Below are 19,135 nucleotides of genomic sequence, written 5' to 3'. Positions count from 1 at the left end.
GATGCCCCATCCATCACCCAACAACACTACAAACTACAAAGTAACCTCCCACTTGTTTTCTTTCTTCTTCACACACCTTTTTCTATCTAATTTTATTTTCCAAGGAAGTTTCTTTCTCCCAAAACTGGCTTCAAATGATCGAGAATCAACTGTTAGAGAAATCAAACCAGAAGAAGAAAAAAGATGGGTTGACGTTGAATGTATTTTGGAAGAATAAAACTTACAGAAGAGTGGTAGCGGTGACACGTCGTCGTCGTCTTGCACGTTGTAGCTGGCGGGACTGCACTGCGAGTAGAGAGGCAAAATTGAGAAATGACCGGGGGCGGGGGGAAGCCTCACCAAACACGTGTACGGAGAGTAACTCGACGAGATTCTACAAGCTTTGGAGGTTCAGAGATTTTAACCTCCCATATAGTAGCAACGAAAAGATGCGTTCGTCTTCTTAAACCATCATCTGCCTTCTTCTTCGTCGTCGATAAAACGGCGTCGCCTTCAGCTCATGGAAATCTTTACGTTAAAAACTGATCACAAAGGGAAAGGGTTAAACAACGATCATATTTATCGTATAAGCAGGCTGGGTTTTTCACTAACGTCAGCGCTCTAAGTGATTGAAGTAGTAGAAGAAAAAGAACGTGGAAGAATAGCAACTTATCGGCAGCGCGTTGGGTTGTTTACAAGGGTTGTGGAAGATTAAAGTGTGGTGTGGTGGCCATAGCTACGAGGGTACTTCGTGGGTGGCTAGCGATGGAGCTCTGTTTGTTATATACTTGATGAATCTGAACCGTGTTTTGGTGGATATGGTGACGGAGACGGCATGGGTGGAAGGTTTATGGGTTTAAGCTCAAGAAGAAGAAGAAAGGCTTAAGGGTTTAAGCTCACGTGGATTTTTAAAAAAAAAATTAATTGCCATATAATACTTCCGTTAAAAGTTAACAAAAGTTGATGAGGTTTGAAATTGAACAAATTAATAATGTTAGAGACCATTTTCCTTATTTTTTTTATGATCAAAGTCTATCATACCGAAAATATAAGGGAGTATCGGCATAATTTACCCTAAAATTAATGACACGAAAGGATAAAATAGAATGAAATTGATAATTTCATTACTAATATAAAATGTTTTAATGTTTAAAGAGTAATTTATAATGAGACCAAATTGGAATGAGATTATAATTTAAGGATATCCTGCACAACTTTTTTAGAGGTGTTCAAACTTCGGTTAAAATTGATTTAACTGATCGAACTAAAGTGTTTTCGATTAATCAGTCAGTTAATTTTAAGTTCAGTAGGTTAACGCCTTAACGATTAATGATTTTATTCAAACTTCGATTATCGACTAATTTGGTTTAAAATCGATTGGTTAACCGAATTAACCAAAAAAATTAAACATTTAATATATTATATATTATTTATATATTAACAAGCCTTAAGAGTGTTTAAAATTCGATTTTAACTGAATTAACTGAAAATATAAAATATATATCATTTATAAATTTTGATTAATTCGATTAACCGACTGATTAAATAAACTTTATTCAATTCAATTAATTATTTTCAAATAAATTCGTTTTATTCAATTAATGAAAATTTGAAAGTTAGTTCACCTAACCGACCCATTAATCACCCTTAATTATTTCATTTTGTTATCCTAAATGTGTTTTTACTTTTTTTCCTGACGCCTCCCATGTGGGTACGTGGACTGCCCAGTGGACCACTTGCCCTCCTTTTACTTTTCCCAGCTTTTTCCCTCGTTCCCTGTTTGTTTGTTTCTTTACTTTTTCCTCTCCCACTTTGATCTTTGCGGAAAGCACTCCACTCTTTTTTTTTTTTTTTTTATAACTGACAACCAAACACCTCCTTATCCCTTATCCTACGCACCTTTCACTCTATATGTATATTTTAGACTGATCTCCTTATCCTACGCACATTAGCACCCATTGCTCGATCATTCTTTCGTCAGTTAACATTACACGTGTCTCCTTTTAATCACCGACGTCATCGTCTCTTCAGCCCTTTTTACTTCCGTTTTCTCTCCATTGCTAGGGTTACTAATTTCTTCCTTTCTTTCGCTTTTTCTTTTTTCGGTTTTCGTCTACCGAGTCACCGAACGAGTTAAGAACGAGGCGAGTTTCAGCAACAACTATGGAGTCGATCCCCGATCCTGGAGAGGTGACCGAGTTGGTACAACCGAGTTTCGATGAGTTCCAGAGGCAGGCCTCTCTGATGACGAGCTGTACTCTCCTCTGGAAAGAACTCTCCGATCACATAAACTCTCTCGAGCAGAACCTGTTGAAGCAATCGGAGACCTTGAAACGTAAGATCGAGACTCTAGACTCGGAGACCAAGGCCTCACTTGAATCACTCAAGAAGCGCGAACTCAGTATCGAGGACAGCGTCAAGATCGCGCTCAGAAGAGTTGATTTCAACACCAAAGCCGCCATGAGAACACTTAGCGACGAACTCGAAGAGAATCCGGACGGCGAGGTCGACAACGGAGACTGCCTTTTGCAACACCTGAAATCATCGTGCTTGAAAATGGAAGCTAAAGAGTTCTGGAACTTCGTCACTGGAAAAAAGAAGGAACTCGATTTGTTAAGAGAGAAAATCCCTGCAGCTTTATCGGAATGCATCGACCCGGTAAGGTTCGTTATGGAGGTCATATCAGAGGTATTTCCGGTGGATAAAAGAGGAAATGAGGGAGGAAGTGATTTAGGTTGGGCTTGTGTTTTGATTCTGGAAAGCTTAATTCCTGTGTTGGTCGATCCGGTGATCGGAAAATCAAGGATGCTGGTCACGCCTAGTATGAAGGAGCAGGCGAAAGAGATCGCGGTGACTTGGAAAAAGAGCCTTGAAGAGAGAGGAGGAATTGAGAACGTGAAGACCCCTGATGTTCATACCTTTTTGCAGCATTTGGTTACGTTTGGGATTGTTAAGAAAGAAGATCTGGAGTTTTATAGGAAGCTTGTTGTTGCTTCTGCTTGGAGAAAACAAATGCCCAAACTCGCTGTTTCTCTCGGCCTCGGTGATCAAATGCCCGGTATGATTTTCCTTTTTGATGTTTAACTGTGACGGTCTAAAGATAGTGGTTATATTGCCTGATCTATTAGAACTCTTGTCGGCCGAACTTTCTGAATTAACATGGCTGTTGTGAAGATAAGATTTTTTTAACATTTCATGAGCTATGTTGCATTTAGAGTCAGCCTCAGAACAAGATGTCCGAAAGGACGGACACAATTTTATTTTAGGTGAATTTATAAAACTTTAGGGGTGAAAACAAATTATCAATAGAAAATATAAAGAAAATACCTAAATTATATGAGAATTTGAAATTTTCACGGGCAACTGCTCCCTCTAGCCGTCCTTGCTCATCGGTCCATCCAACCGACCTAGCATAGTAAAGTATCTTATTGTCTGGGATTGTGGATTAGCTAGTGCCTGCTCCTTTGCTAGCTTACAAGCTTTCAAAATGGTTTGTGCTTGTGTAATTTGCTCGTTGTTATTTGACTGATTTGAGTGTTGCCCATAGTTATATATTGTTTTTGGTTTATGGAGAATATATGGTCTGTATTCAGGTGACTGTTCAGGGGAACTAATGTCGAGATGCAATTTTTGCAATTGGAAACTTTGTGCCGCATGTTGTGAAAAGTGTATGATTAGTTGTGATTCAAATAGGTCAAGAACCGAAATTTTATTTTAAGAAGGTGAAGCTAGATGTTCATGGGATTGAATATGTATTAAGTTCCTTTTTAAAGCCAACAGTTGTGTTAGTTTGTTATAGAGAGAAAATGTGATTTCATCGGCGTTTGTTTTGCAACCAATTATGTATCTTGCATAACTCAAACATCACTACTGAATCCTTAACATGGTCAACATTTCATTTAAAAAACCATTGCTTTTAGCGGATTGTTGTGTTTTTGGTGATTCTCTCTCTATGGATTTCTACCATATGAAATTGCAGTGATTCGTACTATTAAGTTACAATTATAAGGTTAAGTTTATAACACTTCTAATTATTGCATATAGACATGATTGAAGAGTTGATCAGCAAGGGACAGCAGCTCGATGCAGTTCATTTTACTTATGAAGTTGGTCTTGTGGACAAGTTTCCCCCTGCACCGCTGCTGAAAGCTTTCTTGAGGGATGCAAAGAAGGCTGCATCTTCTATCTTAGATGATCCCAATAATACTGGGCGGGCTGTGGTACTCATACTGACGATTTGTTTTACTCTTTACGATTTTGGATTATCCATTTTTTACTTGAATGAATGTTTGATGCAAGGGTTTTCTCCTGGGCTTTGCTGTAAGCTGTAAGCTGATTTATTTCAGTCATATATCTGCCTGCTAACTGAAATAAACTAAAATGTGGTGTTTTTTATATCATAAAGCATATGCAGCATGGATCATGGTGATGTCATTGCATCTATCGCTTTTGTGATGGCAATCTTTGTTATTGATTTTTGCAGCAACTTGCCGCACGCAAAGAGCAATCAGCACTTCGAGCTGTCATCAAGTGCATTGAGGAGTACAAACTCGAGGCTGAGTTCCCGCCTGAAAACCTCAAGAAACGCCTTGAGCAGCTAGAGAAGAGCAAGACTGAGAAGAGAAAGCCAGTTGTAGTCCCTGCTAACAAGCGAACACGTGCAAGTAATGGTGGTCCTATGCCTCCAGCTAAAGCTGGCCGTTTGACGAATGCATACGTCTCCTCTTTTCATGCACCTCCTCCATTCGTAAGGTCTCCCTCGCACACCCAGTACCCTACTCCAGTCCAGGGATATCCATCCCCACCTGCCATGCACACCCAATACCCTACTCCAGTCCAGGGATACCCATCCCCACCTGCCATGCACACCCAATACCCTACTCCAGTCCAGGGATACCCATCCCCACCTGCCATGTACGGAAGCAGGAGCCCACCCGCCAACCCCTATGCTTACTCACCAGAAGCTGCCCCTCCTCCCCTCGCTGGTCCATACCCTGGAGCTCCCATGAACTATCCCGTATATGGGGGTTACGGTAACGGTTTGGCACCGGCATATCAGCAGGCTTACTACCGATAGACAATGACGACTACTCTGGTGATGGTAACCACTGATACGCTGACTACTACCAGACCAATCTAAGTTTATGTTTCTAAAATGGTTTGTCTGTAATATCACTAACCGTTTTAATGGTAGCGATGTCTGTGTGTTTAATTATAACTGCCTATCGAAAAACTCTAGTACTAGGTGATTGTGGTTAAGCATAACAATATGTATAAACTCGAGACTACCACGCAGGATTAGTTTGTAGGAAAAATGGTCGTACTGTTTATCTGATCTGATGAGCCTTTGTACATCATTTGTGTTTCCCAAGAGATGGTTTAATCATTGCTAAGACAGCCTTTGATTCCATTGAAAACATGCAATGTTGGTTTTCATGGAAGATGGGACTGTTGTGGGGGACTTTTCAAAGGACCCCATCCTCTTTAAGCCAAGTGTTTTGGGTGACACTTGAGCAACAGTGAAAGCCTGAGGGCCTATGAAGCATCACTTGCTCTCTTCTTTTTTTGCACACAGCTACAGAGTAATCTAGTAGGATCAATCTTTCTCCTTTTTCATCTATAGGTGTCAAATTCGTAGTTGAAAGTGAAACAAAGGGTAGACTACGGGATTGTCTTGGGAAAGGCGGGTTAATATATGGTGTTATCGGATATATTAAAAGATATTTAATAAATTCGGTTTAGCGTTATCGAAAATGTTGAGTAATAATAATGTAGTAAGTTTAATTTATGAAAAAATATTAAAAAATTTGACAACCGGTAAACTTAGCTTGTCGGTTTATGTTGATATTTTATAAAACTATATCGATCCACATCAATATAACAGATAAAAATATGACAAAATCGGTTTTGTAAAGACAAAACCGGTAAAGCGACACCAGATATATTGAAAGTGTCGATACTTTAATATAAGTATCGAAACTTAGTGAATTTAAAAGAAAAGCAGTTTTAGCACTTATAAAGTGTCGATACTTTATAACAATGTATCGATTCACAACGATATAACAGGTAAAACTATAACAAAATCGGTCTCTAAAGGACAAAATCGGTATAGAGTGACCGGATATATTGAAAGCGTCGATACTTTAATATAAATATCGACACTTTGTGAATTTAAAAGAGAAGCAGTTTTAGCGTCTATAAAGTGTCGAACTTTATAACAATGTATCGATCCACAACGATATAACATGTAAAAATATGACAAAACCGGTCTCTAAAGGACAAAACCGGTATAGAGCGACCGAATATATTGAAAGTGTCGATACTTTAATATAAGTATCGGTACTTTGTGAATTTAAAAGAGAAGCAGTTTTAGTGCCTATAAAGTGTCGATACTTTATAAAAATGTATTGATCCATAACGATATAACAGGTAAAAATATGAAAACCCGGTCTCGAAATGACAAAACCGATAAAGCGCTACCGGATATATTGAAAGTGTCGATACTTTAATAAGTACGCGTAATAAATTATCGATACTTTCAAAGAAATATGTAATTATACTATTGAAAGTATCGACACCTAACATAAAAGTATCGACACTTTGGTAGTTGTATCGATTAAATATAAATAAAATATCAGGTGAAAATATAAAGGGCATAGTTAAATATCCTCTGGAAAATAGATATAACGGATGAGTTTTTGAAATCAAAGCGTAATTGTTGCTGCATTTCAGAAGGCGTTTCTAAAGCGAAGTTTGTTTGTTGCTGCAATCGAATCGAAAAGTACGTTGTTGAAACCCTAGTTTTTTATTATTACAGTAATCGGAAATAGTGTTTTTATGTGTTGTTTGGGTTTTGGAGTAAAGAAGTATTTGAGACCGATTACAGGTAGAAAGTGACATTCTAGGTAAAATATAAATATCAATACTTTTATTAAATATTATAGGTAGAAAATGATATTATAGTTGTATAAATGTGTCGATACTTGGAGTATTGAGTGTTCATATTCGTTTGAAGGAAATAAGGATTAGGGTTTTTGGGTTTGGTTTAAGGATTTCGAATCGAAGTCAAGAAGGATTTGAGACCGATTATATAATATTATAGGTAGAAAATAAATATGGATACCTGTGTATAATATTATAGGTAGAAAATTATATTTTAGATTGTATAAATGTGCCGACACATTTTGTAGTGGCAATTCAAATTCTTTTGAAGAAAATCGTTTTACCACAAGAGTAGTTATCTATATTTGTATATTGAATAAAGTGTATGTAACAAGTATTTGATTTGATTTGCGTAAACTGATATATGAAGGAAAAATAGAGTCAATAGGTGGAAAAATTGTTGGTGGCGCAGATGACTTTGAAATTGAGGCTAAGACTCGAAAGCAACGAAAGGGTGGATATATGTACTTCTAGTATGTATCAATGTCCTTTTGTTATTATTGTTGAAATGGTAATTGGATTAAAGTATTTAAGAACTTTAAATTGATTATAAATTTTAAATGTTGACAGTATGACTGAATGCTAAAGGATGAAGGAAGGTGGCGAACACATCGGTTCGGTATGTAAATTGAAATTGACATTGAGTATTATTTAGCGTTAATATATATTGATTAAGAAATGTTTATGCTTAATATTATGTGAGAAATGATGTGTTGGAGAAATGAAATTCGATGAGTGATGCTGATAAGGAACCTTACATCGCACATGCAAAAATGGATAGTGAAGAATACAAAGAATGAAGGAAAGCACATGAAAAGAAGGTATTCATTAAACTTGTAAATACGTTGATACAAAATATATAAGAACTATAACATTATATATTGTTAAAAAATGTAGGAAGTGTCGACAAGGTGCAACATTAAAAGGGTGAATTCATTAATTAAACACCTTAAGGAGAAGAGTCAGTTGAATGTACTGGGAGAAATGGGGTTTGGATCGTTAGTAAAGAGTAAGGGATCGGCCTATTCGGAGGGAATTGTGTCGATCCTTGATGGCGCAATTTGATGTCGAACAATGTATTGCTAAATATGGTGATTTTTCATTTCCTCTGGGGATCCCATGTGCTGCAGCCGTCTTGGGGGTAGGAAATGAAGGAAAAAGTGTTGTAGAAGTCTCTAAGAGTAAGAACTGGAAAGCACTTGCCTCTAAATATTGTTTGAAGCAGAAGGTGACATATGTTGAACTTGAAGAGGAAATCAAAAGTGGATCTTACGGGGGGATGAGCTGAAAGCCCGAGTTCTATTATACATTGTCGGGATCTTTATTTGTTCAACGGGTGATACATCAACGAACAATGACTATATGAAGCTCATTTGCGATGAAGGCTTGAAGGGTGAATTCAATTGGGCTGAATATATCCATTCGAGATTGATTGAATCAATAATCACCTTTAAAAAGGGCAGCCAAAGATACCTCAAAGGGTGCATAACAATCTTAGAGATAAATGAGTTGAAGAACGTTTTTGTTTTTTTATATAAAATGATAATATAATTATTATATAAAATTATAAATTTTATTATAAATACAGGTTGCACTGTTCGATTTTTGGTCGGGCTGTGAGGCAGTACCGGCTTATGAAAGAACTGGAGTGGCACACATCCGTGCATGGGGGAAGGAAGAGGTGATTAGAGTGATGGAGAAGTTGAAGTTGGATAGACCGAGGAAGCAAGAAAATGTAATAAATGTAATTAAATAATATTAAGAATATAATCAATGTCTTAATATTGTAATTTAATTTTGAAGGTTATTGTCAAAGAGGTATAGGAGGTAGTGGAGGCAGAGGAGAAGGAAGAAGAGATGGTTGTATTGGGGGATGACAGTGAGGGAAAACAGAGTAAATTCGACATTTTGATGTCTGAATTGGTTGATATAAAAAAAATCCAATTTGATATCATGCAAAGACAATCAAGAGTCGAAGAGAAACTTGAGAGAGTCGAAGGGACACTTGAGATATATAATGGGGGAGTGGAAGGAAAAATAGATGGAGTGGTGAAAGAAGATGAGGTGTTGAGGGGTGAAGTGGTGAAAGAAGTTGAGGTGTTGAGGGGTGAACTTAAGATGGTGACGGGTGAAAAAATTGATGGAGTGGTGAAGGAGGTTGTGGAATTGAGGAGTGAACTTACGGGGTGAAGGGGGTGGTTGATGAATACTTGAATGAAGGGGAAAATTAAAGGGTGAAATAAAAGAGATGAAGAGCTATGTAGAGCAAAAATACGATGAACTGAAAAAATATGAAGAAGAAAAGATAGAGGAAGAAGAAAAGATGAAGAAAATGAGGAGGAAGGATGTCGACATGATCTATACACCGAAGAGTGTTATAGATGCAGTTTTGGATTCGGAATATCCTGCACCCCAGAAGAAGAAGCAAAAGGTAAATTGAATAAAAGAAAACTTAATTTGATCTTTATCATGTTGTTGTGACAAAAAATTGTATGCAAAATTGTAGGTTGAAAAAGTGGATATTTCAAGCGGCGGAATTGATGACCTCGAAGCTGCAATTTATGATTATTTATGGAATAGTGGGTTAGAATCGGGGTAAGTGAAATATATTATTTTGTGAGTGATATTTAAATATTTCATGAAAAAGATATTAATGCTAATGTTTCATACAGATATTATGTAATCTCAATGGGAAATCAATTCGCTAGTGTATCCGACGTTGCAACGTTGAAGCCTACGGAATGGGTTGGCGGTGTGGTAAGTAGAAAGTACAAAATGTTAAAACCTATTGAATATGTTCTGATTGTGTAATTAATTTTGTTAGGTTATTGATTTGCTCGCATGGACAGTATGTTACGATTCGAAAAAGTCACTCCGGAGGATTGACTACCTTCCATACCACTTAGCGATGAGTTAAATTAATAAATGTTGAAAAGTAGTGTTATAGACGGTAAATTAATAATGAATGTCGCGTAATTGCAGCAACAGACATTGGATTCCAACAACAAAGTAAGGGTTGAGGATATTGCTAGCTTTTGGGGTCCCATATTGTGTAACTATGTGAAATTCACCGACCGTGAGAAGGTAAGACACCATACGAATTGCAATGATGTTTTCGGATATAAAATGTTGAATTTTGTCAAATTGGGTGTGAAATTTGTTGCAGATCATGATCACAATAAACTAACATAATTCATATTGGTATCCATTGGTGTTGGATATGGTAGATCGTGTTGCAACATTATATGATAGTTTGTTTACATCTGAAGTAACTAAACAGAGAGTGAATGATGCTAAGAGATTGATATGTATGAAAGGAAATTATGTTAATTATAATGCATAATTTTTTTGGATCATAACTTCATATTTTTAATGTAGATGAAAATATTAGATAGTTATAATAAGAAACACAATTGGGTAGAACCATGCGGATCTCTAGGAAACCGCCCCTTAAAAAATTCAAATTTGTGGAGCATAAGATGAATGAGCAAGTGAATGGGTATTAAATGTTATCATAAATAGAAAGCTTAATTTATACAGGTTTCCTAATTGACATGTGTGGTATTTAAATTTTGTAACAGATATGATTGGGAATATATGTGATGATGTGGATAGAATCGATCGGTTCTACAGGGGCAACTGGTGATTTTGTAAGTGGAATTAAAAATTCGTTTGCGGTTAAATTGTTAAAAGTCGTAGATTGAATGATGTGGTTTACAATACTTAACGTACTGACAATTTGAAAATAGGTTGTCAGACAGTGGGATCGACCGCGAATATTAAACGATCTCGTAAGCTATAATCAAAATCAACTAAGAGAGGAGATAACAAAAGCTGTCATGAGACACAATAATAACAAAAGGAAGCGATGATGTAAATGTAGGGTTAATTTTGTATAAGATTTATAATTTTGTATACGATTTATAATTTTTGTGTATGTAATTAGTACGTTAACAGTAGGTTGTTGTATATGTTTCTTATACACAGTAAGAGTCATGTTGATACTTACGATATATGGAGATCATTGTCTGTATTATTCTAAATGTCATCATAATTGTCATCATATGCGGCACTGAATGACCATTCCATATTGAGGGTATGTACAATAACTACAAAATTCAATAACTTTCAAGTAAAAGATAAATTTACAATGTAGGTGGTAAAAATAGACTTTTTAATGAAAAAATTAATAAACACAAAGATTTGTTTCCAATATTTTGTCCAGTATGGTTCCCAAACGTAAAGTTTTCAAAAAATAGGTAAAAAGATGTGTCGATACATTTATAAAAAGTATCGACCCCAAAAACATTGAAACCCATAATTATAATGTAATAGGTAATTTTGTAATATAACCGGTATAAATATACCGGTTTTTGTGAGAATAGGTCTACATAATGTATCGACACTTTTGAAATTGATGTCGATACTTTTTGTCCAGAATGAATGCCCAAAATGATGAATGCCCAAAATGGTGAGCGCATAAAGTGTCGATACATTTATAAAAAAGTATTGATCCCAGAAACATTGAAACCCATAATTATAATGTAATAGGTAAATTTACAATGTAACCGAAATAACTTTACCGATTTTATGAGAGAATATGTCTACATAATGTATCGACACTTATGGAATTTGTGTTGATACTGTTTGTCCAGAAGGAATGCCCAAAAGGGTGCACCCATAAAGTGTCGATATATTTTTTAAAAGTGTCGATCCCAAAGACATCGAAACCCATAATTATAATGTAATAAGTAATTTTGTAATGTAACCGGTATAAATATACCGGTTTTATGTGAAAATAGGTCTACATAATGTATCGACAAATTTAAAATTGGTATCGATACTTTTTGTCCAGAATGAATGCCCAAAATGGTGAACGCATAAAGTGTCGATACATTTTTAAAAAGTGTCGATCCCAGAGACATCGAACCCATAATTATAATATAATAGGTAATTTTGTAATGTAACCGGTATAAATATAGCGATTTTATGTGAGAATAGGTCTACATAATGTATCGACACTTTTTAATTATGCGTCGATACATTTTATCCACAATGAATGCCCAAAACAATAGTGCACGCATAAAGTGTCGATACATTTATAAAAAGTATTGATCCCAGAAACATCGAAACCCATGATTATAATGTAATAGGTAATTTTTCAATGTAATTGGTATAAATATACCGGTTTTATGCTTTTTGTCCAAAATGAATGCCAAATGGGTGCACCCATTAAGTGTCGATACATTTTTAAAAAGTGTCGATCTCAAAAACATCAAAACCGGTAATTATAATGTAATAGGTAAATTTCCAATGTACCCGATATAAATATACCGGTTTTATGAGAAAATAGATCAGCATAAAGTATTGACAATTGTTAAATTTGTTTCGATGCCATTTTAAAAATTGCGTGTTTTCCCCTTCATTATTTATATATTATAATCGATACAAAATCCAAATCGACAAACCCTAAACCTAAAAGCAGAAGAGAACTTTCCTCTCCGACGAATACCAGCGTTTTCATAATAGTTACGATCAGATATTCAGGTAAATTTATCGATATTTTATGGGTTTGATTGATTTCCAGATTGGAGTTTTTTTTCCTGAATGTGTTTGTGTTCCAATGTAACAGCATCCACACCCAACATGACTCCAAAACGTCAGCGTCAGAAGCACTGTCTTTCTCAAAGCTCTTCTCAACCCAGTTCTTCTCAACCACAACCTCCTTCTCAAATAATCACTTCTTTTGAGGAAATCAGGTGTTTCAAAACTCTGAACATTAGATCCGATACGGAGAAAGAAAGATGACAGAGGAGTTTTAAAGTAAGGAAGATTCGTCCCGAACGTGTCATTGACCTAAGTTTCTTGTTTGATGATAAATATGCATTTAGTTTTAAATCCACATTTACATCTTGGGGTTGGCTTGAATTCCTTGGTGTAGAACCAAAATATTACCCCAACCTAGTTAGAGTCTTCTACAAGAATGCTTCCTTACAGCACAAGCCTAATAAGACTAATATAATAAGAATTAATACCCATGTCATGGGGAAGGATATATATATATCTCCCTATACTATTGTAGAGGGTCTAGTTGTCGAGAATAAAGGGGATTTAGATGAAAATGATTTAGATACTACAATATAATTGGTTGCTAGAAATAGCCCAATTCACCTAGATGTAGAGTCGAGAGTGTTTCACAAAATGCTCACTTGGTATATCCGGCCTACTGGGGGAAACATTCAACGCTTCGAGACAGCGATTATTGGTGGATATCAAAGTATAAATCTGAAACGGCTCTAAACATTGCTAAAATGATATTTAATATAATTGTATATATGGTCACAAAGGGAGAAACAATTTCAACTTCTACCATATTGATGTGTCATCACCCATCTGTTGAATAAGAAATAAGTTGATTTTTTACATGACGCCCTGTTCGATTAACCCGCAAGATTGACATGTTATTTATTAAAAAAACGGGATATGATTTTTTTGAAAAAGTCAGTTGGAAGCATGTTAAGGATGTCAGATTAGATCAAGAGAGGGAGGAAATAAACCCCATTAGCCATGAAGATGACTAACCAATTGGAGAAGCAATGATGGAAGAAGCTCCAGAAGCTACAGTTGGAGAGGATGTCACAATTAAGACGATGATGGAATACATGGTCAATTTTCAGGAGCATATTGATTCCCTTGTGAGTGGAATACGAGCCGATATTTCATCATTGCGCGATGAAGTCTCCATGTTGCGTGACGAATTACGTCAACGACATCAAACGAGTTAGGTAATTAATTATTTATGTTTCTAAACATTTACACGTTCTGAAATGTATTTTATTTTCTTTTAACAGATGTGGACAACCAAGAGGTCAATAAAGATGAATATGACGATGAAGATGATGATGATTATGATGATCCAAACAAGTATATCGTGTCTGCAACGCCGCCTGCAAGAAAACTTGTAATTTTTTATGTCAATGGACTTGCCAAGACATCCAAAAGGTTTTAATTATGTTCTTTTGTATCCATTATTTTAACATATAAGCGTAGAACTTTAATCTCATTTTCTTCATGTTGTAGATGTTGTCCTCAGAACAAGATTATATGAATTTATGCATTTTTGTTATACAACTTTGTTGTTGCCATTTGTTCTTCCAAGATGAGGTTAGAACTATTGAGCAATTGAATTACTGTAGCCAAAATCATTAATATACAATTAAATGTTAACATTCAAACTTGATTACAATCTCAGGCATAACATCGACCCTGTACTTCAGAAACTACCTTTTTGTTTGACCATTTTCTATTCACTTGGGTAAGATGAATGTCATTACAATTTGCTGACTTTTATTTGTCTATGATTCCTACATATTTATGTTCGACTATTTATGAACAGGATCAATCAAATTGCAAAACATACGATAATGTTACCTACTGTAAAGATCTCAATGATGTTTGGAACGCGTTTCCTTATTTTAACGACCTAAATACATTGTTGGTCGATGATTCACCGGAAAAAATGATTTATAATCCGATAAGTTACATTTATGCAATATGTTTTTCCAGTTAAACAGGTGTTCATACATTGATTGATTAACAATTTACGTGTTTATATAGAAAATACATATGTCCACATTTCTTTGACGCTGCTTCCCGTTCAGGCGACAATGCTCTAGGTATGACACAAATTTATTCCTGCTTATGCGAATTTAGTTTATTGTTAGTAAAATTGCACCTCATTAGTTTGATAATTGAAATTATTTATATATGTCCTCAGAAAAAGGCAGTAACATACGAGAGTATTTGGAAAATTTGTTGAAGGCGCCTAATGTTCTAGACTTCGTTAGAAATAACCCATTTTCATCGGATTAATTTCGTTGTGGGTACATTATTTGAACATTGTTATGTATAAATTTATTATGTATGTATGTTTTGGTTTGATTATTTTGTGTGTATATCTTCATTCGAATGGGATGGGCTGTGCATAATAAAACAATCTATCTATCTCTTCTATGTGAGTACTTTATTCCCATCATGTGACAAGTATGACACCCCCATCAACTCACAACTCAACTTTGAACTCAATCAATATTGTCTTTTTATCGCTTGATGGTTCATAACGCATGTTACTTGAACAATATGAATCAATTATGCAATTTCCATGTTCAATTTAACACCGCATTTCAAATTCATTTCATATATAATTGGAGTTTGAATTTTAATTTTAATTTGAGTTTGAATTTCGATATAAATTTTGGCTCCACTATAAATATTAGCCCGAGCCTTTGTTCCATCCAAACAACAACTTACTCAATGGAAGCATCGGGAGTGTTTCAAATTTCATTTATAAGGTAACAACTTACCTTTTTCAAAACTTATTAACTTAGCTAATATGCATGTTATCATTGATAATTCCTAATTTCAATTTTTTTTAAACTTTAAATTCGAGGGAAATCCCGACCATCGTAATTTTTGGTTAACAAGCAGGAAGATTGGATATCCGAAGAATGCCTTCCGGATACTATCCATTTCAGCCAGCTTACTGAGGTAGGTTAACCCTAAACCAAAATCGTCTTAGCCAAACATTTTTGATGTAGAATCAGCTGCAGATTTAAAATCTCAACGGTGATGCATTTGGTTTTGAAACAGTTAAAGCGTCAGAAACGTTTCGGACGTATAATCTGGGTGGTATACGGGAAATGTAACAAATGGCAACTAAAAATCCCGATAATTGAGGGCTACAACTTGTAATAATAACAAAAATAATTGAAGGGTACACGTGTATAAACTATCGATACTTTGCTAAATTAACAATGTAAACGGTAAAATTCTACTGGTGCAATGGTAATAGGCGTACATGACAATCGTCGATACTTATCATTTACGGCTATTTTCATTATACCAGAGAACTTTTATCCATTTACATTGTTAATTATACTGGTACTTATGCTTTACGAGTGTATCTTCAATTATTTTAACATTATTATTAAAATATCTAGCGTTTAATTATCGAGAATTTTTTGATGCATTTTGTTGTATTACCCATGTACCACCCAAATCATAAGTCTGAAATGCTTCCGATGCTTTAAATGTTTGAGAACCAAATGGATCGCCTTCGAGATTTTAAATATGCAGCTGCTTCTACATCATCTATGTTTCTCTCAGACTGTTTCGATTTATTGTTATCCTATCTTCATGAGCTGGATGAAATGGATAATATTCGGAAGACATTCTTAGCATATCCAGTATTCCTGCTTGTTACTCAAAATTATGATGGTCGGGATTTCCCTCGCGTTTCATTTAGGTTGATTGCTCCGAATATATAACGACATTTGATCTCCGAATCGTTGTTGGTTGATTGGTCGGGCTTTTATATCCATATTTGCTTCTCTGTATATAGATACATTTGAGGATTGTTGAAATATCAATACTAGTTATTAATGTATTTTACATCTGCGTGCAAATGTATCGAAACTCATTATTAAAGAATCGTTTTCTATAATTTCCACAATAAAGTTTTCATACTTAGAAATATCGGTAACTTACAAACATGTATCGACACATAAAGTTTCCAAACTTAAAGTTTCACATAAAGTGTCGATACATGTTTAAAAAGTATCGATCCCAAAAACATCGAAACCGAAAATTATAATGTAATAGGTAAATTTACAATGTAACCGGTATAAATATACCAATTTTTTTGAGAAAATAGATAACGTAATGTATCGATACTTATAGAATTTGTGTCGATGCTTTTTGTCCAAAATGAATGCCAAACGTAAAGTGTCGATACATTTTTAAAAAGTATCGATCCCAAAAACATCGAAACTATATAATTATAATGTAATAGTTAATTTTGTAATATAACTGGTATAAATATACCGGTTTTATGTGAGAATAGGTCTACGTAATGTGTCGACACTTTTAAATTTTGTGTCGATACTTTTTGTCCAGAATGATTGCCCAAAATGGTGAACGCATAAAGTGTCGATACATTTATAAAAAGTATCGATCCTAGAAACATCGAAACCCATAATTATAATGTAATAGGTAAATTTACAATGTAACCGGTATAACTATACCGGTTTTATGAGAGAATAGGTCTACATAATGTATCGACACTTGTGGAAGTTGTGTCGATACTTTTTGTCCAAAATGAATGCCAAAAGGGTTGCACGTATAAAGTGTCGATACATTTTTAAAAAGTATCAGTCCCAAAAATATCGAAACCGATAACTATAATGTAATAGGTAAATTTACAATGTAACTGGTATAAATTTACCGGTTTTATGAGAAAATAGGTGAACATAATGTATCGACACGTTTTAGATTTGTGTCGATACATTTTGTCCAGAATGAATGCCAAACGGGGTGCAGGCACAAAGTGTCGATACATTTGAAATTGTGTCGATCCCAAAAACATCGAAACTGATAATTATAACGTAATAGGTAAATTTACAATGTAACCGATATAAATATACCGGTTTTATGAGAGAATATATCAACATAATGTATCAACACTTTTAAATTTGTGTCGATATTTTTAAATAACGTATTTTTTCCTTCATTATTTATATAATGCTATACAAACCCCAAATTAAAAAACCCTAAAGGCAGTTCTCTTCTCTTCCACTCTAATGAATACCAGCGTTCATAACAGTTATGTTCAGTTATTCATGTAAATTTATCGATATTATGGTAGTGATTTCCAGATTGGACACTTTTTTCCCTTCTTGTGTTCGATAGGTATGTTGTCGAAACCCTAATTTTTTAGAAAGTCTTTAGAAAGAGGGGTTAGGTTTTAAAGTTTGTTGTTTGTGAATGGTTATAGGTTGAAAGTTCAATCTTTGTTCATGAAGATGACGACCTTCAAATGGAGCCCTAACGTATCAATATTGAAGAAAATTGAAAGCGACCAGTAAGTATCAATGTATTCATGTAATTGTTCTTGAAATTATATCGATTTAAAGTATTAATCCAATTTAATTGATTAAAATCTCTACAGTCTGACTGAATGCGAAAGGATAAAGGAAGCTCATAATCATGTTGACAACATTGCCAATAAAACCCCTTGCGGGGTCTAAATAGTAAGCTAGGAATTGGTAAGGCAAGTATCTTTTGAGGGTTTAGGGTTTAGAGCCCTCTAACGTAAGGAGTGCATGATTGAACATTACGTATAAGATTTATAATTTTACATACGATTTATATTTTTGTATGTGAATGTAATTATGTCTGATATGAGAAAAGTTAGCAATAGGTTGTTGTACATGTTTCTTATACACAATAGGAGTCATGTTGATACTTACGATATATGGAGATCGTTGTCATCACGTGCGGGACTGAATGGTCATTCCATTCCATCTTCGAAAAAATCAGTTTATGTAGGCTGTGTGCTTGTATTCAAACTGAGCTTGACTTGAGGACATGCTAGTTTGTTATGTCCCTCACTGTTGCAGTACCCACATCGCCTAATTTTCTTCTCGACCTTGTTCTTCGGTACTTCTTTTCGCTTGTATCATTTTCGTTGAGGGTCACGAACGTTGTTTACTACACTGCTCTAGTTGACTAAATCATTCAAACCAAACGAGGTTTCAAATTCTTCTATTAGTCTTTTCATCTCATCTCTTGCGGTTTTGAAAGACGCGTCTGTCTTTGATGCAATGTAGCATAACCTACTTGACATTGAACATAGAGCAGCGAACCTTGCCATTTACATCACTTCTGGAGACACATTCAAGTCAACATAACTGGGTGCAGAAGCCTTCGCATCCTTAGTCCACCTACTTTGAATCAAAGTCTCATGCAAATATGTGTAATCCAAGTGCTTCAAAATGTGAAGTTGATGGCGACACGGAAGTCCAATGGTCTCAAATTTTTTGTATGAGCAAATTAGGGTTTCTGTACGAGAATCAAAACTAATTTCAATTGTCCTATTTTTTTCTTTGTACTTTATCAAAATATAATGTTAACATTCATCTGATAAGGACTGAATCTCTTCCTCAATCCGATACAATGTCTCTCGTTGAAGTTCATCTTGGAACGCACGAAAAGATTCGCGGGTAAAAATCTCAGCAATATGGATTTCAAGGTCGACCAGTTTTGTGATCTAGAAGGGCTTCGTCTGGGAACTTAAGTAATCTGCTTTCACCTTGTTCATACGCATTCTACTAATTACATCTTCAATTGCATGAACAATATCTAAATATGTCTTCTT

At 35.1% G+C, this 19,135-nt stretch overlaps 1 protein-coding gene across 1 annotated transcript; it reads left to right on the top strand.

Annotated features, from left to right (window-relative positions):
* Positions 1–2,026: 2,026 nt before the first annotated feature.
* On the top strand, positions 2,027–5,238 carry LOC120192012 (FRIGIDA-like protein 4a). The gene is made up of 3 exons (XM_039194858.1): positions 2,027–3,037; positions 4,024–4,199; positions 4,463–5,238. The coding sequence occupies exons 1-3, from the start codon at positions 2,143–2,145 to the stop codon at positions 5,054–5,056; spliced, it is 1,665 nt and encodes a 554-aa protein (XP_039050789.1). The 5' UTR covers positions 2,027–2,142; the 3' UTR covers positions 5,057–5,238.
* Positions 5,239–19,135: the final 13,897 nt, after the last annotated feature.

This window comes from Hibiscus syriacus, unplaced genomic scaffold (genome assembly GCF_006381635.1).
Source record: "Hibiscus syriacus cultivar Baekdansim isolate YM2019G1 unplaced genomic scaffold, ASM638163v2 tig00116971_pilon, whole genome shotgun sequence".
Lineage (NCBI taxonomy): Eukaryota > Viridiplantae > Streptophyta > Magnoliopsida > Malvales > Malvaceae > Hibiscus > Hibiscus syriacus.
This window is presented reverse-complemented; position numbering and strand designations above follow the sequence as displayed.